We start from the raw sequence: 25,959 nt of genomic DNA on the forward strand, positions 1-25,959 counted from the left end.
CAGAATCTACTTTTGTGTCCGCTACTCATCCATCCATTCATCCATCCCTCCACTGCCCTCCTCTCCATCCATCCATCTTTGCCCTCCATTCATCCATCCTTACCTCCCTCCCTCCATCCATCCCTTCATCCTCCCCTACATCCATACATTCTTCCCTACCGCCCTCTATCCCTTCATCATCTATCATCCCTTCATGATGTATCCATCCTTTCCTCCCTCCATTCATCCCTACCTTCATCCTCCCCTACATCATCCATCCTTTCTCTATCCAGCCATCTGTTCTTTCATCATCCCCTTCATCCATTCATCATCCTCCCCTTACATCCATCCATTCTTTCCTTCCTCCTCTATCCTTTTATCCGTCTATTCATCCATCCCTCCCTTCATCTATCCATCCTTTCTTCTCTCCGTCCATCCATCCATTCATCCCTACCTTCATCCTCTGCTACATCAGCCATCCATCCATCCTTGCCCTCCATTCATCCATCCTTACCTCCCTCAATCCATCCATTCTTCCATCCATCCATCCTTCCCCTCCATTCATCCATCCTTAACTCCCTCTATCCGTCCATTCTTCCATCCATCCCTTCATCCTCCCCAACATCCATACATTCTTCGCTACCTCCCTGTCGCCCTTCATCCATCTGTCATCCCTCCTTCCCTTGATCTATCATTCTTACCTCCCTACATCCATCCATCCCTACCTTAATTTTCCTATGCATCATCCTTCCTTCTTTCCTTCCTTCCTCTCTCCATCCATTCATCCATCTTTCCCTTCCTTCATCATCCCTTCCATCCATCCATCTTTCCCTTCATCCATCCATTCTCCCATCTATCTATCCCCGCATCCTCCCCTACATCCTACCATTATTCCCTTCCTCCTCTATCCCTTTATCCATCTATCCATCTTTTACTCCCACCGTCCATCCATCCATTCATCCCGACCTTCCTCTTCTGCCCACATCATCCATCTACCATCCTTCCCTCCGTCCATTCATCCATCCATCCCTTCCTTCCTTCATCATCCCCTCCATCCGTTCATCCATCCTTCCCTCACCCCATCCATCTCTACCATCAACATCCCCTTATCCATCCATCCATCCCTTCATCCTCTCATGCATCCATTCATCTATCCCTCCTTTCATCTTCCCGACATTCATTCATCCTTCCTGCCCTCCCTCCATCCATCCGTATATCAATTTATCTAACTCATATTAATACATAGATGAAACATAAACATCTAATTCCAAAGAGACAATAATTCAAGCCATTCAAATGAAAATCGATGAACATTGACTAGGACAAACTGTAATGAGTCAATAAAATATCTTTAAGTTGATGAGTAGTATCGACTATTTAGCACAGAGTTCTTAATTATGTTGTATTTTTTGTAATAGTCAATCAAAAAGAATTTTAAAGAAAGAAAGAAAAAACAAAAAGAAAAGGAAAAAAGAAAGAAAGAAAGAAGGAAAACAAAAAAAGAGTATCTGTGATTCCATAAAAAAAACAGTCATGTTGGAATGAGAGTGATGATGATGATGATGATAATTATGATGAAGAGTTGGGACGCTGACAACTGCAAAAGTGAACAATGGAGTTCTGCAAAGATGTCTCACCTTTGACCTCCAGGCGGACTTGGTTTTCGGCCATGCCTAAAATGCTGCTGGCCACACAGGTGTAGGTTCCTTCGTCCTCCACTCGGGCACGTTTGATCTCCAAGGTTCCGTTGATGTAGAGGCGGTACATACCGCCATCCAGGCCGCTGCCCTGTCCGTTCTTAAACCTACGAGCAAAACATTTTGACGTTTCAGCTGAGAAGTACTGTAAAACTCTTTGTACTGACTTACCAGCGTAACGCAGGGTGAGGAGAACCGAAGAAAGGACAATCCAAGAAGGTGCGATTGTTCTTCACCACTTGAATAAGTTGGTTTTTAGGCCCCAGCATCCTTGGAGGATAATCTGTGTAGAGGAAGTACTTTATTTGCATACAGTATACTGCTACTAATGTACATGTCAGAAATACTTGTTGTCAGTACCTTGTAAGGTATACAGTATCTTACCAAACACAATTACTTTGGACAGTATGTCGTACTAAAGAATACTACCTTGTACAGTGTATCCTACAAAAAATACTACCTTGTAAGGTATATAATACCAAATACTACTACTTTGCACAGTATATCCTACAAAGAATACTACCTTTTACTGTACAGTATATCTTACCGAATAATACTACCTTGTACAGTATAATCTTACCGAATAATACTACCTTGTACAGTATATCCTACAAATAATACTACATTGTACAGTGTATCTTACAAAAGAATACTACCTTGTACAGTATATTTTACAAATAATACTACATTGTACAGTATATCTTACCAAAGAATACTACCTTGTAGAGTATGACCAACAAAGAACAATACCTTGTACAACATATTTACCAAAGAATACTACTTTGTAGAGTTTGACCTACAACGAATAATACCACACAGCATTCCTAAAAAATACTACCTTGTACAGTGTACCTTACCAAAGAATACTACCTTGTAGACTGTAGAGTTTGACCGACAAACAATACTACATTGTACAGTATATCTTACCAAATAATACTACATTGTAGAGTATGACCTACAAAGAATAATACCATGCACAGCCTTACCAATGAATACTAACTACCTTGTAAAGCATATCTTACCAAAGAATACTACCTTGTAGACTGTAGGGTATGGCCTACAAAGCATAGTAGCTTGTACAGCATATTTACCAAAGAATACTACCTTGTAAAGTATGAACTACAAAGAATAATTACCACGCACAGCATCACCAAAGAATACTACCTTGTACAGTATATCTTACCAAAGAATACCACCTTGTAGATTATGACCTCCAAAGACTACCCCGCACAGCATTACCAAATAATACTACCTTGTACAGTATATCTTACTAAAGAATACTGCCTTGTAGTGTATGACTTACAAAGAATAATACCTTGTACAGTATATCTTACCAAAGATTACTACCTTGTAGAGTTAAAGTTAAAGTACCAATGATTGTCACACACACACTAGGTGTGGCAAAATAATTATCTGCATTTGACCCATCACACTTGATCACCCCCTGGGAGGTGAGGGGAGCAGTGAGCAGCAGCTGTGGCCGTGTCGGGAAGCATTTTTGGTGATTTAACCCCCAATTTCAACCCTTGATGCTGTGTGCCAAGCAGGGAGGTAATTTTTATAGTCTTTGGTATGACTCGGGGTTGGAAGTATGACCTACAAAGAATAATACCATGCACAGCATTACCAATGAATACTACCTTGTACAGTATATCTTACCAAATAATACTACCTTGTAGCCTGTAGGGTATGGCCTACAAAGAATAATAGCTTGTACAGCATATTTACCAAAGAATACTACTTTGTAAAGTCTGAACTACAAAGAATAATTACCACGCACAGCATCACCAAAGAATACTACCTTATACAATGTACCTTACCAAATAATACTACCTTATAGACAAGAGTATGACAAGAATAATACCTTGTAGAGTATATCTTACCAAAGAATAATACCTTGTACAGTATACCTTACCAAAGAATACTACCTTGTACAGTATATCTTACCGAGGACGCTGACGAAGGCGTTGGCCAGCAGGTAGCCATGCTGGTTGGAGGCGTTGCACTGATACACAGCACTGCTTCCTATCTGCACCGAGCGGAAGATGATAGTGTCTCCCATCATCTGTCGACTCGGATTGGCCAGAGAGCCTCAGGAAAAGGGGAGAAGAAAACATAGGACATCAATTACTAAATGTAAGAATGTTATAAGTATTTGTAAAGCCAGACTGGACTCGATCCCCTTCAAAGCCAATGATGTGAACCCGTGAACTTTATTCATTTTGTGTTCCAATCATGAACTTGAACGCTGCTTACTGTCGATTGTTTGCCCGTTGATCAGCCACTGGATGCTGGGTTTAGGGTTGCCATTCGCCCGACACACCAGGCGCCCGTTCTCTTCCGGGGCAAGTACCAGGTTTGTAGGTTTGTCCAGCCAGTAAGGAGCCGCTGGGGAACATGAAGAGAATGATGTCATGTATCATAAATATGACTTATTAATCACCTGGCCTTCATTTCCTCACCTTTGACTTGAACAAAAATGGAGTGGCGTATGCTGCCCAAGTGGTTGTTGGCCATACAGACGTATTCCCCGGCGTCCTCCTCGGATACGTTGATCACTTTCAGCGTCTTGTTGTAATTCTCCAGTTTCACTTTGTGTCCTGGCAGATCTCCGCCTTTCTTAAACCACTTGATCGTAGGCGTGGGTCTGAACGAGACAGAACAGCACGCGACTAAAAATGACACCACATCAGTAACTTTTTCAGTCCTTTCAGGATTTTGCAGGCGTTTCTTTTGTGATTGTTGCGACCTAAAATGCCTGCATTTGGAGCAGCTTTTTCAGAAATTTGCAGCTAAAGTTGCAATGTTTTGAGTATTTTTTTAATACCATTAAATAAACTTGTGATTTTATGAATTTGTTATCAATGTCTTAAGTCAGGGGTAATTTTGTAATGACCTGAAATACTATTTCTAAACAAAAATAAAAGGGCAAACAGCTGTAATGTATACTGAACAAAAATATAAACGCAACCAGGTAACTTCAACCCTAAACTAACACCCTCCCTTCCTCACCATACCTCTTCGGATTGTAAATAATCAAAAGAAAACAATCAAATGTAGTCACTTTTTCTTATAATTTCTGATCTCTCTCTCTGTGTCCAATACTTGCTGTACATATGTACCAAGTCAGACCTACAATGTTCCAATGTCAATTTCTCTGATGATGCAATTGTTGATGACTGAAGTGTTGATACCAACCAAACTTAACCCCCCCCCCCCTCCATATCCCACACCCCAGATTGTAAATAATTCAATTTATATACTGTGATGATTATCTTGTGTGATGACTGTATTATGAAAATAGTATATATCTGTATCATGAATCAATTTCAGTGGACCCCGACTTAAACAAGTTGAAAAACTTATTCGGGTGTTACCATTTAGTGGTCAATTGTACGGAATATGTACTTCACTGTGCAATCTACTAATAAAAGTTTCAATCAATCAAAAAAAAACACTTTTGCTTTTGCTCCCATTTTTCATGAGTTGAACTCAAAGATCTAAAATTGTTTATATATACACAAAAGACCTATCACTCTCAAATATTGAAAAGCTTAATGGGCCGCAGGTCTTAATTTGCCCAGGTCTGGTTTGGACTGCCAAAAAAAGATCTGATCTGTGTCACTTGAGGGCAATCAGATTTGGTGTGCAGTGTAAATAAGGCGATATCACAAACCTCTTTTGTGTGTGTGTGTGTGTGTGTGTGTGTGTGTGTGTGTGTGTGTGTGTGTGTGTGTGTGTGTGTGTGTGTTCTTGTATTTATATCCTTCTTGAGACATCAACAAGGAAAAGTACCTTCCATATGAGGACCGGTGATCAAGTTAGGACCGGAATTCTGGTCCCAATACGAAAAACTATTGCATCTAATAGAGAATGTCTCATTTGCACCCATTCATCCATCCATCCATCTTCTACCGCTTGTCCCTTTTGAGGTCGCGGGGGGTGCTGGAGCCTATCACAGCTGCATTCGGGCGGAAGGCGGGGTACACCCTGGATGAGTCGCCACCTCATCGCAGGGCCAACACAGATAGACAGACAACATTCACACTCACATTCACACACTAGGGCCAATTTAGTGTTGCCAATCAACTTATCCCCAGGTGCATGTCTTTGGAGGAGGGAGGAAGCCGGAGTACCCGTAGGAAACCCACGCAGTCACAGGGAGAACATACAAACTCCACACAGAAAGATCCCGAGCCCGAGATTGAACTCAGGACTACTCAGGACCTTTGTTTTGTAAGGCACATGCACTAACGCCTGTGCCACCGTGCTGCCCTCTCATTTGCACCCCTGGTGGTCCCAAAAAGGAGGGATTTTTCAAATTGACAGCACCCCCCGCGACCCCGAAAGGGACAAGCTGTAGAAAATGGATGGATGGACTGTGTGTTGGTTTTAAAAGTGCTCCCCCTCTGGTCAAAACATGAAATAACAAGTGTGTGTAAAAGATTGAAGTGCTCCCCCTCCGGCCAACATATGTAATAACAAGTGTGTGTAAGAAATGGAAATGCGCCCCCTTTGGCCAAACTTAATAAAATAAATAAATGCATATGTATATAGAGACATACTGTAATAACTTGAAGTAAATAATGAAGATTAAAAACCAATTACAAACAAAAAATAAATAAAATAACTAAAAGCTTACCTTTTTTATATTTGCATAGTATGTATATATTATTAATGTTGTAAATACAAATCTTTATATATCTAGAAAGGGTGGTCCTAAAAAGGCAGGCATTTTTTTGAGGTCTCAAAAAGGTAACAAATACAAGAATGTGCGTGTGTGAGAGTGTATGTGTGTGTATGTGTGTGCGTGTGTGTGTGCTCACAGTCCTGCAGCTATACACTCCAGCAGTAGTTGCTTATCTCTCAGCACCATTTTGGAGCTCTCACTCCCCAACGGTAAGAGGAAGGTTGGCGTCGACTCGGATACTTTACGGCCTGAAGACAAATAAACAAAGAGTATTTAAACGCATTCAAACTCAGTCCTGCTTAAATCCAAATGCTTCTTTCCACCAATTTACTTTGAGCGTATTTAAAAGCCACTGCCACATAAACACAGCACTTTTATTCGCATCGTTTCCTCATGGCTGCGTTCCAGGCAAACATGCATTGTCCGTGTCTGCGGTCTGTGGAAGGCACGGTGGCCAGAGAACGCGTCCAACATCCTCTGGCATCTCTCACAGGAAGACATTTAGAGACCATAAACATCAGTAGGATCATTGATCTTCTTAATGTTTGTCAGGGGAAGAAAGACGCAAAGATTACCGTTAAAGGGGAAAAAAGAGCAGTCAAAAGAATTTGCATGTTTTTTCTCTTTGTCGTGATCCAACAAAAATATCGATTATTAGCCTTATAATATGAACAAAAATATTGGGGGTTTTTGTCATGATTTATGCTTTATAATCTCACCAAAAATAAATGTTTTTGATGATTTATGATTCTTAACCTTACACAGCTTGACTTGTGTAACCAAAATGAACGTTTTTGTCTGTTGATTTCACTTTTGGGCTAAAAATAATTTGTGCAAACTAAAACACACACGCAAAGTTTGATAATACAAAGTAGTTGATGGCAGCTCAGAAAGTGAGCAGAACACAAAGTACACAGTAAAAAGTACTGTAGTTTTTGTGCACAGTAAAAAAAAAAATTTTGTTTTTGTAGACAGTAAAAAAGTACTGTAGTTATTGGTACAGTAAAAAAATAGGTTTATTTTACACTAAAAAATAAAGCAGTTCTTGTACACAGTAAAAACAAAAAAGTACTGTAGTTTGTTTACACAGAAAAAAGTAGTTTTATATCACAATAAAAAAGTTAATTAGGTTTTGTACACTGTAAAAAAAAAGTAAAGTATTTTTGTACACTATAAAAAATAATTAGTTTTGTACAGTAAAAAAGTGAAGTAGCATGTTCTTTTTGTAGACAGTAAAAACGTAAAGTAACTTTTGTACAAAATAAAAAAGTTCAGTATTTTTTCCCTTTGTAAAAAGGTAAATATTTTTTGTACACTGTAAACAAGTAAAGTAGTGTTTGTACAAAGTAAACAGTATATTACTTTTTGTACAGTTAAAAAGTAGAGTCGTTTTGGTACAAAATTTTAAAAAAATTGTACACAGTAAAGAAGTAAACTTTTTGGGCACAATGAAAAAGTAAATTGTTTTTGTACTCAATAAAAAAGATAAGTTGTTTTTCTTTTTTGTACACAGTAAAGAAGTAAATACTTCTATGTCTACAGTAAAAAAGCTAAGTTGTTTTAGTACAAAGTTAAAAAAGGCACTGCACTATGTGTTAGTTTGTTACATTATTATGATCATATTCATGTATACTTGATATTATTAAGATTAACATGTTAGTTTGTTACATTATTATAATCATACTCACTAAAAGTTAGTGTGACGTTTAGTCAGAGAAGGTTAAGGAGTTATTTGAAAATAAATAGCTTTGAGTGGACAGAAGATGTAAATGTCCACATAGTGACTCACCACCATAAGTGTCACTGGCATTGTAAGATGTGCGATTATACGGCTCGTCTGAAAACACACACACAAACACACACACACACAAGCACACACGCGCACGAACACACACGTGCATGCACATACACTGACATGTTGACATACAAAAACAATCACATAGTATACTAATACAACAGTATATTACTAGACTAGGATCAATACATTACATATTCCAATATTCAGTTGTGTTACTCATCAAATAATCATAATTATATGATATTATATAATATTTTACAATGTTGTTTTGCTGCAGGGGAAGAACGACTACAGTATATTCTATGCTATAAGACGTTTTTTTACTCACTGGTAATAATTTTGAGAGTGAAGGGGTTCTTCTGCTGGATGGTGTGCGTGAACGGAAAGCGGGCGTTGCAGCTGTAGTCGGAGTTAGCATCTTGGGCCATCACGTTGGAGAAGTACATGTCTCCGTTTAAACCCTTTGAAACGCGCTTGTCCTGACGGATGGGCATCATCACTGGGACACGGCAGAGGGAGGAGGACGAGACAGAGAGGGCTGAGTCAGCAAATAAGGCTTCACCACTTCAACACTTAAAGTACGGAGAATCAGATGGGAGAGAATGCAATAAATAAATACATTGTTAAATAGTTACTTAAACACTGTGTCAATAATTGATTAAAATTGTAATTAAAAACATAAATGTGTTAATAAATGTGTCATTATTTGAAAATTCAGTTAATCACTTCAATGTTCAATCCAATATTTAATTATTTCAAAATTGTATTGATTTATTTACTATTTAAATAATTTATACTTATTGCAGACAATTTTCTCAACTTTTTGAAAATGTCCATATTTCAAATGAATTAAGTTTTGTTGTCATCTTTAATATGGCGGGTAAAATGGGAAAGAATGAAATAAATAAATATATATTTAAATAATAACGTATTAAAATTGGAATTAAATATATACATTTGTTATTAAATGTGTCATATTTTAACGTAAAATTTTATATTTATTAACTATTGAAATAGTTATTTACCAATTTAATCAAATACTGTAATATTTCACAGTTTGTTTATTTATTAAATAAATCTAACTCACGACTCAATTATTAGGAATTATTTCATTTTTAAATTACTTATTTATTTCATGAACCTGTGTGGCAGAACTTTAATTAATTTATGCATTCCTCAAACTCAGCCATTAAAGTTGATGGGTGGAGCCAACAGGAACAGCAAGCCCTGCTGACCCATTTATTGAAGTTGTTGGAGATATTTCTGCACTTTCAGACCAATACGTCGACCAGTACGCCTCTGCTTCTCTGGTCCCACAGACAGGTGTAGTAAGTAACCAATCAGGTGCTAGGACACGCCCACCAACTTTGACGGCAGCTGAGTTTGACATATGAATTACATGAATGAAGTGCTGTTACACATGATTGTGAAATTAATAATTCAAGAAATCATTAAATTGTGAAATATTAAAATAATTATTCACATTTTGAAATAATTTATGTTATGCGATCATTAAAAAAAAAATCTAAATTATAATTACATTTAAAAAATAAATACATTTGAAAACATAAATTACCAGTACAAAGTTTAATAAACATATATAATTGTATATATATATATATATATATATACATATATATATATATATATATATATATATATATGTATTACCGTAAGTGTTGTCCCAATACCAATATTTTGGTACCGGTACCGATAATTTTCGGTACTTTTCTAAATAAAGGGGGCCACAAAAAATTGCATTATTGGCTTTATTTTAACAAAAAATATTAAGGTACATTAAACATATTTTTCTTATTGCAAGTTTGTCCTTAAATAAAATAGTGAACATACAAGACACCTTGTTTTTTAGTAGTAAGTAAGCAAACAAAGGCTCCTAATTTAGTCTGCTGACATATGCAGTAACATATTGTGTCATTTTCCATTGTATTTCGGTACTTTTCAGAGTCGGTATAGTACTGAATATGATTCATTAGTATCGCGGTACTATACTAATACCGGTATACCGTACAACCCTAACATATATATATATATACACATATATATATACTGTATATATATATATATATATATATATACATATATATATATATATATGTATATACATATACACATATGTATATATGTATATATATATACACATATATATATATATATATATATATATATATATATATATATATATATATATATATATATATATATATATATATATATAATTTCATATTAAATTTATGACACATTTAATATTGAATTAACATATTTAATTTTAATTATATAACCCCACAAGGGACAAGCGGTAGAAAATGGATGGATGGATGACACATTTAGGTAATTATTAAATATATATCTATTTATTTATTTATTTCTGTCTCATTTGACCCTCCATGTTAAACAAAACTCGAGTCATATGAAATATAGACATTTGCAAAAGGTTGACATGCACATCTACCATACGTGTATTTAAAAAATAAAGATATTTGCTATTTTTGCATGTATGTTGCCTTCATTTTATAAAAACTGCCAACTTCTTAATAGTTTTTTAGAGTTTATAAGTACAATTTTGTTGTTTACTGAGGCTGTTAGTTGCTTGCTTTATTTATTTTATTGACAAAGTTTATTTCTCGCTGCAGAAAGTGTGATTTGTGTTTGATGTGAAATTGCTGCTCACTGCTCGTCATCCAGAAAGTGAAAGGGGGCGGGAGACCAGGAGGGGGGTTACAGGGGAGGACCAACGAGGTGCCTTCAGTCACCACCACCGGCTCCAGAACCTCTTTCGGCCACAAAGGAGCCTCTGGAGAGAACAAGGAACGGAAGACATGAACTAATGACTAATAATAACGGCAATATTAATCATTTAAAAAAATATATATTTTTATCGTGACCCAAAGCGCTTTAAAAGTGTAACATTCTATAATAAAGATTAACAATCTCAATGTTGCCATTAAAAAAAATTAAAAAATTTTTTTGTGATCCACACTTACTGGAGACCCGGAGTACAATTTTGTTCGACAGCGCCATCCCATGTACATTGTTGGCAAAACACTGGTACTCTCCTTCGTAATCCTCCGGACGTCCTCCGTTACGGAAACCGATTTCCAGCGTTCCCGAGCGTTTCCGCATCGTCACCCGAGGATCTTTCCCGATGTTGAAAAACTTCCCATTCCTTCGCCACGTGAACCTGGGATATGAAACAGAAAAAGAAGAGGGTTCAATGGTTCATCTTCCTCACAGCCTACAGGTTGAGAATTCAAATCCATGGCTTTTCAGGTTTTGAGTGAGATTTTGACCAGCGTCCTGAAACAACAGTGTTGGACCATAGTGGTTCCATGTTACGCATAAACTGTATGTGAGGATTCAATAAAAACACATATGACAGTTTATATAACATGTACAATATTTCAATATTTGGTATCCAGAGCAGCCTCTCCTTATAAAGTTAAAGTTAAAAGTTAAAGTACCAATGATTGTCACACACACACTAGGTGTGGTGAAATTTGTCCTCTGCATTTGACCCATTCCCTTGTTCACCCCCTGGGAGGTAAGGGGAGCAGTTATACGCAACTCCCACGCTGTACGTAGGGCTCCACGATCGATAGGGGGCCCCGTTTGCGTAAAGAAGCGCATCTAAAATGCAAATTAATGAATGACAAGGCACTTCAATTAACATTTTTATTGAAAACGTATTCCTAGCCCCGGGGTTCAGCAATGCGCGGCTCTCGAGCCACATGCGGCTCTTTAGTGCCGCCCTAGTGGCTCCCTGGAGCATTTTTAAAAAAGGATTGAAAATGGAAAAATATGGGGGGAAATAATTTTTTTGTTTTGGTATGGTTTTTGTTTGAGGACAAACATAACACAAACCTTCCCAATTGTTAGAAAGCCCACAGTTTAATATGTTTGTGTGTATGTATTTACGTGGACCCCGACTTAAACAAGTTGAAAAACTTATTCGGGTGTTACTATTTAGTGGTCAATTGTATGGAATATGTACTGAACTGTGCAATCTACTAATAAAAGTCTCAATCAATCAATCAAATGCTTCACTGATGAGAGTATTTGGTGAACATCGTTTTGTCCTACTAATTTTCGGCGGTTCTTGAACTAATCATAGTGTGGAACTGTGACGGAACAGTTTGTTTACATGTAAAATCTTCCACTGCTTCTTTGTCACCAAAAGTTTTATGCTGTGCATGACTGCACAAAGGTGAGCTTTGTTGATGTTATTGACTTGTTGGAGTGCTAATCAGGCTATTTAGGCTAGCTGTATGTACATATTGCATCATTATGCCTCGTTTGTAGGTATATTTGAGCTCATTTAATATTCTTTACTTTTATCCTCTTTGTATATAATTTATATTTGCATGTCTCATGACACATTATTTGTATGTAATATTGGCTGCATTTCTGATACTTGTTTGTTGCTGTGTTGTTCCAGATCACAGCAAACGTTACCTAGCTTGCAAAGATTGTAATAAATCCATTAAAAGAAGACAGCCTGCCGTTTCCTTTAACTTGGACACAAACATATTTACCTTTGGCCATTAAAAGACAGTAATTTCCAGGAGTTATCTCACCTTCTGAGTAGCCTCTGATTTACTAATGGTTTCTAATGTTGTAAAAATATTTCATTTCAACATTTCTGTCAACAAAGATTTGCTTCAGCCTGCGACACATAGACATTTTGATAGTAGGCTATTATAGCTAATATAGACACTTACGTCATGTGTTGCCTTCTTTATAAGACTTATATAAGGCTTTTCATTCTTTGCGGCTCCAGACAGATTTGTTTTTTGTATTTTTGGTCCAATATGGCTCTTTCAACGTTTTGGGTTGCCGACCCCTGTCCTAGCCTCTTCCTGCTCCATAATTGATAAGAATATAATGGCAAATTCCCCCACATATTCTCACTGTCCCCCATTGCGCACAGTGTTTGTGCTGGTCTTTTGGGGCAGTCGAATTGGGTTCAAGTCCCGGTCAGAGTTGTGTCATGAACTAAGAAAGGCTTGCAAATTTTTGTTTTAATTATGTACAATTGTGTTATTTTGCAGTAAAACAAATAATTACTGAACATTGTACAGTATTTCCAAAGAGATTGTGTATTTTACTGTTACAGCATGTATAGAAAACATATTTTTAGAGGGCGAGGTGAATAGGTGATTCCCCATTACTGCAATTATTAGCCACCTCTTGCTAGATATTAATACACACAGAAAAGGGAAAGACATGTGTTATCTCACTTAAAAGGGAACAGCACCTGCTTTGGAAATGTTGCCTATCGTTCACAATCCTAATGAGAGACAAGAAGACAAAAGTTGGGTTTTTTTGCATTCTAATTTGTAAAAAGCGGCTCGTTCTCGGTGGCTGGTAATACAATACTTAATTTACGTTCCGTAGCCTGTATACTAACCAAGCTGTAGCAACATTGTTATTGTAAGAGCAAACACTGAGGAACTCTTTTTCTAGCACAGTAAGACATCGTCTTGGGACGGCATTAGCCGTAAGCTAGCTATGACAAGAGGTAAGCAAGCTTTTGCGTTAGCAGCTAAATGGCTTTTGGTTTGTAACGCACAACACAATGCAAAGGAACACCAGACTTTGCTGACTGAAAAACATGAACATTCATATTGCAGTATATGTAGAGTATTAGCCCACATTTCATGTTTTGTTTGTACACACCTAGCTCAACAACGTATGCACTGTAGGTGTAATAACACGCACGACGCGCTGTAGGTTGAAAAGGTAAAAGAAGGTAAGAAGTCAGTAAAAGAAGGTAGAAAGTAGCTAAAAAAAATGTAAGAAGGTAAAAGAAGGTAGAAAGTAGCCAAAAGAAGGTAAAAGAAAGTAAGAAGTATAAGTAAAAGAAGGTAAGAAGTAAGAAGTAGGTAAGAGAAGGTAGAACGTAGCTAAAAGAAGGTAAAAGAAGGTAGAAAGTAGCCAAAAGAAGGTAAAAGAAAGTAAGAAGTATAAGTAAAAGAAGGTAAGAAGTAAGAAGTAGGTAAGAGAAGGTAAAAGAAGGTAGAAAGTAGGTATGAGAAGGTAAAAAGTTTTTAAAAGAAGGTAGGATACTAAAAGAAGGTAAAACAAGATACGTGTCATGACCTGGCCTATCTTCTTTTTGTTGCAGTGTCTGGTTTCTGGGTCACGGAGCGTGGCCACCTGCGTGCACACCTGATACTCATTTCCTCCTGACTACTTAAGCTCTCCAGTGCATTCACTCGGCGACAGTAGATTTCCTGATGGTTCACTCTTCCAGTCATGTACATCTCCTCTGCTTTGGCTCCACACACGTCTCGTTGCGCTGTGGCTCAGTCCCTGCCTTGCCATGTTTTTTTATTGTTACTTCTTCACACCTTAGGTGTGCTATTTTTGTTCCTTATACTGTAAGTGGGGCAGCACGGTGGAAGAGGGGCTAGTGCGTCTGCCTCACAATACGAAGGTCTTGAGTAGTCGTGAGTTCAATCCCGGCCTCGGGATCTTTCTGTGTGGAGTTTGCATGTCCTCCCCGTGACTGCGTGGGGTTCCCTCCGGGTACTCCGGCTTCCTCCCACCTCCAAAGACATGCACCTGGGGATAGGTTGATTGGCAACACTAAATTGGCCCGAGTGTGTGAATGTTGTCTGTTTATCTGTGTTGGCCCTGCGATGAGGTGGCAACTTGTCCAGGGTGTACCCCGCCTTCCGCCCGATTGTAGCTGAGATAGGCTCCAGCGCCCCCCGCGACCCCAAAGGGAATAAGCGGTAGAAAATGGATGGATGGATACTGTAAGTGTGCTTCCTTTGTTATTTTTGTCTCTACTCCTTTTTGAGTGCTCTTTTTGTTATCATTTTTATCAATTTTTTCTGCTCTGTGATGGGATCCTACTCCAGCTAAGCCGATCGCGATAATAAGAAATAGAGGGTGAAACAAGGTAAGAAGTAGGTAAAAGAAGGTAAACAAGGTAAGCAAACGGAAGAAGTAGGAAAAAGAAGGTAAAAGAGGGTAACATACTTGCCAACTACTCCGGTTTTTCCGTAATTAGTACGGTTTTCATCAACCTATTCCGGGTTACGGTTGCAGTGATAAAAAATACGGTTTTTCATTAATTTAAAAAAAAAAAAGTTTTTTAAAGTTTTATTCACGAAATCGCGTAACAATGACAATCGACACTGCTTACTAGGGCTGGGCGATAAAACAATAACAATATATATCGCGATAGACATGTGATCAATATCAATAGAAAATGGGGTCGATAGAACGTTCGATAATTTCACTGAGTTCTGTTAGAAAAAAATAGGAAGAAATGCCGAGCCGGAACCGCACGGCATTCTGGGGGGTGTAGGCAGAGGAAGGGCTTTGCCTCTCAACAAAAAAAAAAAAAGCAACAACGGCGACCTGACGACGAGGAGTGAAACAAAACGGGAATATGAGTGCGGCAGCACGAGAGGAAATTGTAAATAAAAAAGGAAACGTCACGTCACCAGTTTGGCAGTATTTTGGATTTTTTTAAGTCCGATACGAATCAAAGTAATACTGTCTGCAAACTTTGCAAGGTCGTCGTCCCGACCAAGTCTGGGGACACGACAAACTTATTTTACCAACTGAGCCGCTCTCACCCGCTGGAGTACAGCAGTAACAAACAACCACAACCATCTATATCAGCCGGTGCAAGTGGAAAAGCACCGAAGCGGCAACAACAGACCACCATCGAGAGGTACTCGGCAGCAGTGCCATACGACAAAAATTCAAAACGTTATAAAGAAATAACGGATGCAGTGGTGGATCAATTAGCGAAGGACATGCTACCTACTTATATTTAAAATAAAAGTATTTAAATTCAGCCTTTTTTCTCCTGGTCTTTATTTAGAATAGTTTTTTTTTTTTTATAAATAATTATCGATATCGACTGATATGAAACACTTATATCGTGATACATTTTTTAGTCATATCGCCCAGCCCTACCAGTGCTTCCCGTAACTTCCTATCGAGCCATTCCGAATGCCATGTGCGAGGCTATTTATAGCACCGCTGCCAAGCACGAGGCACCAGTTGCCATTGTTTCCAAACGAGCGAACGATCATGGAATCAGCCGGAGAAAATCGCAAACGAGTCTTAAACCGAAAAGAAAACTGCAGTCATTCCGTGAAGAATATTCAAAAGCCTATCCGGGAATAATTATCTGTTCCAAAAAGGGTGAAAACTACGCGAATTGCACCTTGTGCAGACAAGATTTTTCGATCGGACACGGAGGAATTAGCGATGTAAAAGACCACGTTGGGACAAAAAAACACAAGTCTAATGCCGTTGCTAGCGATACAAGTGGAAAACTTTCAACGTTTTTCGTCGCCCAAACAGATTCTTTGGATGTGACAAATGCCGAAGTTTTATTTACGGAGGCAATAATTGAGCATGGACTTCCAATCGCACTGGCTGATCACATGGGACAGTTATTTCGGAAAATGTTTCCCGACTCGAAAATCGCCAAAAAATATGGATGTGGTCGAACCAAAACATCAAACATTATTCAGTGTCTTGGAACAGAATCCTCAAAAAGTATCGCCGATGTCATGAAGACGGAACCATTTAGCATGTCGACTGACGGCAGCACCGATTATGACGATGTAAAACTGTACCCCATTTGTGTTCGATATTTCGATGATGATATGATAATTGTGATAGAAATGTGAATTTTAGGCACAGAATATTTTTTACAATTGAACAAGGCAGTAGATTATACAAGCTTGGACAGAAAGTTAATAATGACACCAATTTTTTTTTTAATGGAATTGTTTAGTACTGTTTTACCATTTGTTTACTGTAAAAAGTGTTTATACTGTTCATACTTTCAATTAACAAATTGAAGTCTTGTGAAAGGTTGACAGGATAACTGGCATTAACTGTCAAAATAATTTCAAACTATTGAAGTTAGCTTACAGAATAAACATGTCAATCAACCCATATGATTTTTGCTGTAATATTTTTGTTTTGAAAAGTCACTGTGACTGATAGAAAAGTGATGGTTTTAGCAACATTTTAACCTGTCTGAATGCTAATAATCATTTTGCGTCTGGACCCTGGTTACTAGGTATTTCTGATTTCAAAAGTTGGCAGGTATGGGGTAAATAAAAAAATAAGAAGTAGTTAAAATGTAAAAAATGGAAAAAAAGTACGTAAAATACGGTAAAAGAGGGTACCAGAAGGTAGGAAGTAGGTATAAGAAGGTAAAATTGGGTAAAACAAGTTTAGAAGTGGGTAAAAATTTATAAAAAGTAGTTAAAGAAGGTAAAAGGTAAGAAGTAGATAAAACAAGGTTTAAGAGGGTAAAACAAGGTGAGAAGTAGGTAAAACAAAGTGTCGGAAGTACTGAGGGTAAAAGAGGGTAAAAAGAGATTAGAAGTAGTTAAAAGAAGGTACAAAGTAAGTAAAAGAAAGCAAGAAGTAGGTAAATGAAGGTAAAGGAGGGTAAAACAAGGTAAGAAGTATGTAAAAGAAGATAAGTAGATAAAAAGGTAAAAGAAGGAAAGAAGTACGTAAAATACGGTAAAAGAGGGTAACAGAACGTAGGAAGTACATAGGTATAAGAAGGTAAAATTGGGCAAAACAAGTTTAGAAGTGGGTAAAAGATGATAAGAAGTAATTAAAGAAGAAGTAGATAAAACAAAGTTTAAGAGGGTAAAACAAGGTGAGAAGTAGGTAAAACAAAGTTTAAGAGGGTAAAACAAGGTAAGAAGTAGGTAAAACAAAGTGTCGGAAGTACTGAGGGTAAAAGAGGGTAAAAAGAGATTAGAAGTAGTAAAAGAAGGTACAAAGTAAGTAAAAGAAAGTAAGAAGTAGGTAAACGAAGGTAAAGGAGGGTAAAACAAGGTAAGAAGTATGTAAAAGAAGGTAAAAGAAGATAAGTAGATAAAAAGGTAAAAGAAGGAAAGAAGTACGTAAAATACGGTAAAAGAGGGTAACAGAAGGTAGGAAGTAGGTATAAGAAGGTAAAATTGGGCAAAACAAGTTTAGAAGTGGGTAAAAGACGATAAGAAGTAGTTAAAGAAGAAGTAGATAAAACAAAGTTTAAGAGGGTAAAACAAGGTGAGAAGTAGGTAAAACAAAGTTTAAGAGGGAAAAACAAGGTAAGAAGTAGGTAAAACAAAGTGTCGGAAGTACTGAGGGTAAAAGAGGGTAAAAGGAGATTAGAAGTAGTTAAAATAAGGTACAAAGTAAGTAAAAGAAAGTAAGAAGTAGGTAAACGAAGGTAAAGGAGGGTAAAACAAGGTAAGAAGTATGTAAAAGAAGGTAAAAGAAGATAAGTAGATAAAAAGGTAAAAGAAGGAAATAAGTACGTAAAATACGGTAAAAGAGGGTAACAGAAGGTAGGAAGTAGGTATAAGAAGGTAAAATTGGGCAAAACAAGTTCAGAAGTGGGTAAAAGACGATAAGAAGTAGTTATAGAAGATGTAGATAAAACAAAGTTTAAGAGGGTAAAACAAGGTGAGAAGTAGGTAAAACAAAGTTTAAGAGGGTAAAACAAGGTAAGAAGTAGGTAAAACAAAGTGTCGGAAGTACCTTAGGTAAAAGAGGGTAAAAAGAGGTTAGAAAAAGTTAAAAGAAGGTACAAAGTAGGTAAAAGAAAGTAAGAAGTAGGTAAAATAAAATCAAAGAGGGTAAAACAAGGTAAGATGTATGTAAAAGAAGGTAAAAGAAGATAAGTAGGTAAAAAGGTATAAGAAGGAAATAAGTACGTAAAATACGGTAAAAGAGGGTAACAGAAGGTAGGAAGTAGGTACAAGAAGGTAAAATTGGGCAAAACAAGTTTAGAAGTGGGTAAAAGATGATAAGAAGTAGTTAAAGAAGAAAAGTTAAAGATAAAGTACCAATGATTGTCACACATACACGAGGTGTGGCGAAAGTATTCTCTGCATTTGACCCATCACCCTTGATCACCCCCTAGGAGGTGAGGGGAGCAGTGAGCATCAGCGGTGGCCGTGCTCGGGAGTCATTTTTGGTGATTTAACCCCCAATGCCAAAGTAGATAAAACAAAGTTTAAGAGGGTAAAACAAGGTGAGAAGTAGGTAAAACAAAGTTTAAGAGGGTAAAATAAGGTGAGAAGTAGGTAAAACAAAGTGTCGGAAGTACCGTACCTAAAAGAGGGTAAAAAGATGTTAGAAGAAGTTAAAAGAAGGTACAAAGTAGGTAAAAGAAAGTAAGAAGTAGGTCAAATAAGAGCAAAGAGGGTAAAACAAGGTAAGAAGTAGGTAAAAGAAGGTAAGAACTAGGTTATAGAAGGTAAGAAGTAGATAAAGAAGTTAAAAGATGGTAAGAAGTACATAAAAGAAGGTAAAAAGTAAGAAGTAGGTATTATTACCATTAAGTGGCCATGTGAATCGTACAACAAAATATGTGTGAATACACAATCATGACTCAATTCAATTCCAATTGTTGGGGTAAGGATTTGTTCCAGAATTAATTCTACTAAATTAAATATTTCTAAAACAGGTTAGAGGTTACAAAAGCCCCTCTTGGCTGCTGACATAGAACATATATAAGCAGCATTTTTCATTTTAAAAACCGATTATTGAAAATATTTTCAAGGTCAAGTCGGAATTGTTATAAATAAAATTGCGATTCTGATGTGAATTAATTCACTACAATGACTATAAGTTGTTTAGTATTGTTGCTCTTGTAAGTACAGAAGCCATTGATAATATTCTGTTGTGCTGAGCGTTGCTGTATTTGTGATGTAGAAAGACGTGAGTCAACTTTTGCTTGAATGTTTCATGAGCATGAATAGTCAAGTGATTATTGGAGCACAATGACCTGTTTGTGTTTGGAAGGAGAGCCGCTACATGTGTTGTCACTGCTTCACTGCTTCACTGTGTGTTACCGTGTGCACAAGAATGTGCGTAATCAACAATGTGCGACTGTCCTCAACTGGTCAGTGATGTAACTATTGCACACAATGTGTGTGTGCGTGTGTGTGCATGTGTGTGTGTGTGTGGTGTACTGATACTGTTCCCAAGGCTCGATGCTGAACAAATTGTTTGTTTCATACAGTATAATAATACATTCATTCATTAAATCAGTGAATAACACAACACCCGATACAAATATGGTCAAGATTGAATGGAGCTGCAATCAGGGATGGATGCAAAAAGATTCTATGTAAGGTTTGCACCTAAACAAGTTAGTGCAGTAAGAAGTGAGTATCTGCAGGAAAGTATAATAATAAAGAAGGTTGTATGGGAAATAAAAGCATCTGTGTAAGACCTAACATTGACAACCAAACAATTACACAAGGCGACCCGGTAAAGAATCTGGGTATTATCTTCGACCCAACTCTCATTTGAGTCACACATCAAGAGTGTTACTAAAACTGCCTTTTTTCATCTCCGTAATATCGCTAAAATGTGTTCCATTTTGTCCACCAGCAACGCTGAGATCATCATTCATGCGTTCGTTACATCTCGTCTCGATTACTGTAACGTATTATTTTCGGGCCTCCCTATGTCTAGCATTAAAAGATTACAGTTGGTACAAAATGCGGCTGCTAGACTTTTGACAAGAACAAGAACATTTGATCATATTACGCCTATACTGGCTCACCTGCACTGACTTCCTGTGCACTTAAGATGCGACTTTAAGGTTTTACTACTTACGTATAAAATACTAAACGGTCTAGCTTCATCCTATCTTGCTGATTGGATAGGTTTAACACGTGTATAAGGATATTTCACATGCCTTTACTGTGTATATAATTGAACAGTGTTTATGTTGTGTACAAGGTGTATTTATAATATGTTGTGCAAAGGAAATTTCATAATTTTTGGAAGCCCATCCTGTATTTGACATTGTTTATAGGGTTAGGCGCAATAAGTGTTCAACTTCAGCCTAAACCCTGTCGGTCTGCAACATTTTTAATTTATGAATGTACAACTGTTTGTTTATGTAAAACTGTTTGTTTATTTTGTTGACAACTGACCGAAGAAATAATAAACTACCGTATTTTCCGCACTATAAGCCGCACCTTAAAACCACAAATTTTCTCAAAAGCTGACAGCGCGGCTTATAACCCGGTGCGCCTTATATATGGATTGATATTAATATTCATTTTCATAAAGTTTAGGTCTCGCAACTACGGTAAACAGCCGCCATCTTTTTTCCCCGTAGAAGAGGAAGCGCTTCTTCTTCTACGGTAAGCAACCGCCAAGGTAAGCAACCGCCCCCATAGAAGAGGAAGCGCTTCTTCTTCTACTGTAAGCAACCACCAAGGTAAGCACCCGCCCCCGTAGAAGAAGAAGCGCGCGGGTATTACGTTTCATTTCATTTGTGTGTTTACATCTGTAAAGACCACAAAATGGCTCCTATTAAGAGACACGCGTATAACGCAGAATTCAAACTCAAGGCAATAAGTCACGCAGTAGAACACGGAAATAGAGCAGCAGCGAGAGAATTGAACATAAATGAATCAATGGTGGGTATGTAGAGGAAGCAACAAGATGACCTGCGCCACTAAGACAGGGAGACAGCGCCGGACGACATACGCCAACATCTGCCTGAGGATTGTAAATGCCTGGGCGGATATATCGGTCTCAACTGTGGTCCGAGCTTTCCGGAAGCCAGGATTCACGGAACTGCTGGACAACAACAGCGACATTGACTCTGATGACTTCGACGAGACGGAGCCGGCCATTTTGGATGCCGTTTTCGCCCAACTTTTTAATTCAGACACTGAAGAAGAATTCGAGGGATTTATGGATGAGGAATAACTTCAGAAAGTGAGCTTTAAATGTTTATTTTGTGTGTTGTGTGACATTAACGTTCGAGCAACGTTGAGTTATTGATGTTGCTATTTCTCTGCACTAATTTCAGTGTTACTATTTTTGTGATTGCACATTTGCACATTACATTTTGGGGGTGAACAGAGTTGTTAGAACGCTGGTTTGTAATATATTATTAAGGTTTGACTGACCTATCTGACTGTTTTTTTGACATTCCCTTTAGCGCAGCGTAGGCGTGGCTTATAACCCGGGGCGGCTTATTGGTGAACAAAGTTTTGAAATATGCCATTCATTGAAGGTGCGGCTAATAACCCGGGGCGGCTTATAGTGCGGAAAATACGGTAACTAACTAATTGTATTGTACCATATGTCCCGGCAAGAAATCTGCGTTCAAAGAACTCCGGCTTATTAGTGATTCCCAGAGCCCCAAAAAAGTCTGCGGTCTATAGAGCGTTTTCTATTCGGGTTCCAGTACTCTGGAATGCCCTCCCGGTAACAGCTAGAGATGCTATCTCAGCATTTAAGTCCCATCTTAAAACTAATTTGTATACTTTAGCCCTCTAAATAGAACCCCCTTTTAGACCAGTTGATCTGCCGTCTCTTTTCTGCCCCTCCTCTCCACGGGCACAGATTAGGTGAAAAGTCAGGACCCGGGGTGGACCACTCATCTGCGCATCAGTTGAGGACATCTCTGCACTGCTGACTTGTCTCCACTAAAGATGATCTCCGGCTGGCCCCACTATGGACTGGACTCTCACACTATTATGTTAGATCCAGTATGGACTGGACTCTCACACTATTATGTTAGATCCAGTATGGACTGGTCTCTCACACTATTATGTTAGATCCAGTATGGACTGGACTCTCACACTATTATGTTAGATCCAGTATGGACTGGACTCTCACACTATTATGTTAGATCCAGTATGGACTGGACTCTCACACTATTATGTTAGATCCAGTATGGACTGGACTCTCACACTATTATGTTAGATCCAGTATGGACTGGACTCTCACACTATTATGTTAGATCCAGTATGGACTGGACTCTCACACTATTCTGTTAGATTCAGTATGGACTGGACTCTCACATTATTAACTAGATCCACTCGACGTCCATTGCACCGGTCGCCCATGTTTCATTTGCCGATTACGTCCCTCATTGTCTGTAAATCCCAATTGGAGCCCAGGAGTTAAAGCCCGGGAAGTAGAACCGGAAGTTCGCTCTCTCTCTTACTCGGATGCTCACCTGCCCAGTTGATCACCGCACACACCTTTGCTGCTACGACTCGCTTTGCTCTATGTTATATTCATGTGCAAGATAAGCTGTTCACAAGTTCAGATCGTCCGTTTTTTATGTTATGTTGACAACGGGTACGGGGAGCGTTAACATAATTGGGGGCTCGCCCGGGATATTTTTTGGGGATATTTGTATAGTCCTTGTATTTTCTTATTCAGTCCTCACGGCAACATTGTATTATTATTCATTGTGCTGATCTACAATAAATTAAAGGTTCATGATTAAATATGGATAATAATTAGTACAGTGTGTGTGTGTGTCTGTGGGTGTGTGTGTTTGTGTGCTTCGCTTACGTTGGCACAGGGTTGCCCTTGGCCTCACACTCGATGATGATGTTATCTCTGGGGTCCACAATGTAGTCCTTCACTGACTGCTTGATTATAGTCGGGGGCTGTTTCACTGGGGAGGGGGGGAAGAGAGGGTGAGGGTCTTGCATTGTTACACACAAACTAAATCAACTACAAAACACATCAATTTATTCAGTGGTACTGAACAAATATTTGCTTCTGTTGGTGAAGACATTCAGTGCTCTAGTTATCTGTTAGGACAGAATGTAAACATGGTGATGAAATAGTCAATAGAATTGCAGCAGTAAAGAAGTTGTTTATTTTTAGTTTCGGACAAAAGTGAAAATACAAGGTGTCCTATTCCCCCCAGCTATGTGTATTTAATATCCAAAGGTGGTTAGTACCACGCTATAAGTTTATGCTGTTACATTTACTGAGGTAACGTTTTGGATACATTGTCAGAGTAATTTTAATACAACATACTTTTACTACATTTACTTTGTTACATTCAATTTAATTCTGATCTCTACATTCATTTATATCATCATTATATTTATCTATAATCAATTGATTACTGCTTACAAAGACATATTCATTTGGCTCTTTGGCTAGACTTACTGTATGTCACATGACTCTGTTTTACCAATCAATCGGAGCCTGGCAGTCACATGACTACACTCAAACTACACACTGTAAAAAAGTGACATCGTAACTCTCCCAAGTTTACTGACAAACTATGAAAAAGAACATTTAAGTTGTCGATGTTATTTTTTGTTTTAGCTGTGCATAGGCTGACATTAGCCCTGTTAAAACATCATAAGTGACTGTACAACTAGCCTTTTTTGTAGCACATGCTGTAGTAGTCTCTCGCACAAAACACACACACCAACTACGGTTGTAGTGTAAGTGCCATTAAGGAATAACTACTAAATAAATCAAAAGTTACTCACAAGTTACTCAGTACATGAGCATTTTTTTCAATCAATACTTATTCTTACTCAAGTAATTAATTGGATACTTTTCACTCTTACTTGAGTCATATTACCCTAAAGTAGGGGTGTCCAAACTTTTTTCACTGAGGCTGCACACAAATGAAAGCATGCGTGGGCCATTTTGATATTTTTTCATTTTCAAAACCAATACAATATTTATTGTAACCATCAGGGCTACCCTCAAAAAGTGTCACAGCCATTAAGTGTTAAAAACAAGTCAGATATTTTTTTTGTTTACTTTCGACGCTGAAATATCTATAGATCAACTTTGGATTTGTTGACATTAAGCTTTTGGGGTTTTGTAGGTTTTATGCTCTTTTGAATAAAAACCCTGTTTTTATGGCAAAAACACAAATGTTCGAAACAATGTTCAAAGTGCAATATTTGATGTAAAGAAATTGGTGCCTTAAAGATTTAAATCATTTATAAGAACATTGCTTTTGATGCATTATTATTTTTTGAACAATGACAGTTAAAAAAAAATTAGACTAAAAGGTCCCGATGATCCAAAAGTGTAAAAAAAAAGTCATATTTTTACTTTCAATGACTAAACCTCAAGATCAAACTCAGATCTATCCGTCGATTATAAGTTTTTGTTATTTTTTTAGCAATGCCAGTTTTAAAGTAAAAAAAACGTTGTATTTGTATCAATATTGGAACATTTTCACATTACATTGCAACTGCTTCCTCACTTATTTCTTTTTTTTTGTAATAGTCTTTAAAAAATTAGCTGCGGGCCACAAATGGTCCCTGGGCCGCACTTTAGACTCCTGTGATCCAAAGCAACGATACTCTTACTTAAGTGACAATTTTGGTTACAATTTTGGCTTCTCTACCCACCTTTTTTTAAGCAGCTAATCTCTTCTGCTAATATCCTGCTGATGCTCTCATAAACTGCATGCTACCATGGCAACCATGGGGGAATTGATGCAGCAGGCTGGATTAAAATATAATTACTGTGCTCATAATTCATATACATGTCAATTTAAAGCTCACAAACCTTTTAAAGTCACATTCTTTGAGCTGAGATATGAATATTCGGTGACTTGATTGCACATTCATACTAATTCTGAATCTTCATCTTAAGCAAAATGTATTGCTACATTATACTTATTATATTTAGCACACCCCTTATGGTTGAGGAATTCACATTAGTCGCATAATTTTGGTCTTGACCTCTGTATGTATGATGAGATTATCGCAGATCTTCAAGATGCAACCTTTAAACAAATTTGAATAATAGGATATTGATACTGATTTGGTGGATTTAAAGATTCCTTTTTTATTTATAAATGAAATTGTAAATGGGTATTTGGTGGGTAGATTTGAAATGTATTGTATTGTACTGTATTTTGTATATTATATGATGATGTATATTTTAACTGTGGGTCCCTGTTCATAAGCTGTGTGCTTCGAGGGATAACCTTTTTGCAGAACTGACTCTGATATTAACAA

General features: G+C 37.6%; 1 protein-coding gene across 17 annotated transcripts in view; it reads right to left on the minus strand.

Annotated features, from left to right (window-relative positions):
• Positions 1 to 25,959, minus strand: part of nfasca (neurofascin homolog (chicken) a) — a 197,372-nt gene that overhangs the window by 58,788 nt on the left and 112,625 nt on the right. For 14 of the 17 annotated variants that reach the window (XR_009811811.1, XR_009811809.1, XR_009811810.2 and 11 more), the window contains 11 exons: positions 23,519 to 23,624; positions 11,167 to 11,363; positions 10,854 to 10,976; positions 8,493 to 8,663; positions 8,156 to 8,203; positions 6,503 to 6,614; positions 4,139 to 4,323; positions 3,933 to 4,064; positions 3,624 to 3,767; positions 1,848 to 1,959; positions 1,617 to 1,783 (listed from right to left, as the gene is read on the minus strand). Coding sequence is in view for 14 of the 17 variants with exons in the window: in XM_061932188.1 (XP_061788172.1) it covers positions 1,617 to 1,783; positions 1,848 to 1,959; positions 3,624 to 3,767; positions 3,933 to 4,064; positions 4,139 to 4,323; positions 6,503 to 6,614; positions 8,156 to 8,203; positions 8,493 to 8,663; positions 10,854 to 10,976; positions 11,167 to 11,363; positions 23,519 to 23,624 (1,497 nt within the window). In the remaining 3 variants the exon portion in view is untranslated. The remainder of the gene's footprint in view (positions 1 to 1,616; positions 1,784 to 1,847; positions 1,960 to 3,623; positions 3,768 to 3,932; positions 4,065 to 4,138; positions 4,324 to 6,502; positions 6,615 to 8,155; positions 8,204 to 8,492; positions 8,664 to 10,853; positions 10,977 to 11,166; positions 11,364 to 23,518; positions 23,625 to 25,959) is intronic. The other 3 variants (XM_061932199.1, XM_061932195.1, XM_061932194.1) reach the window with 1 other exon arrangement.

This window comes from Nerophis lumbriciformis, linkage group LG38 (genome assembly GCF_033978685.3).
Source record: "Nerophis lumbriciformis linkage group LG38, RoL_Nlum_v2.1, whole genome shotgun sequence".
Classification (NCBI taxonomy): domain Eukaryota; kingdom Metazoa; phylum Chordata; class Actinopteri; order Syngnathiformes; family Syngnathidae; genus Nerophis; species Nerophis lumbriciformis.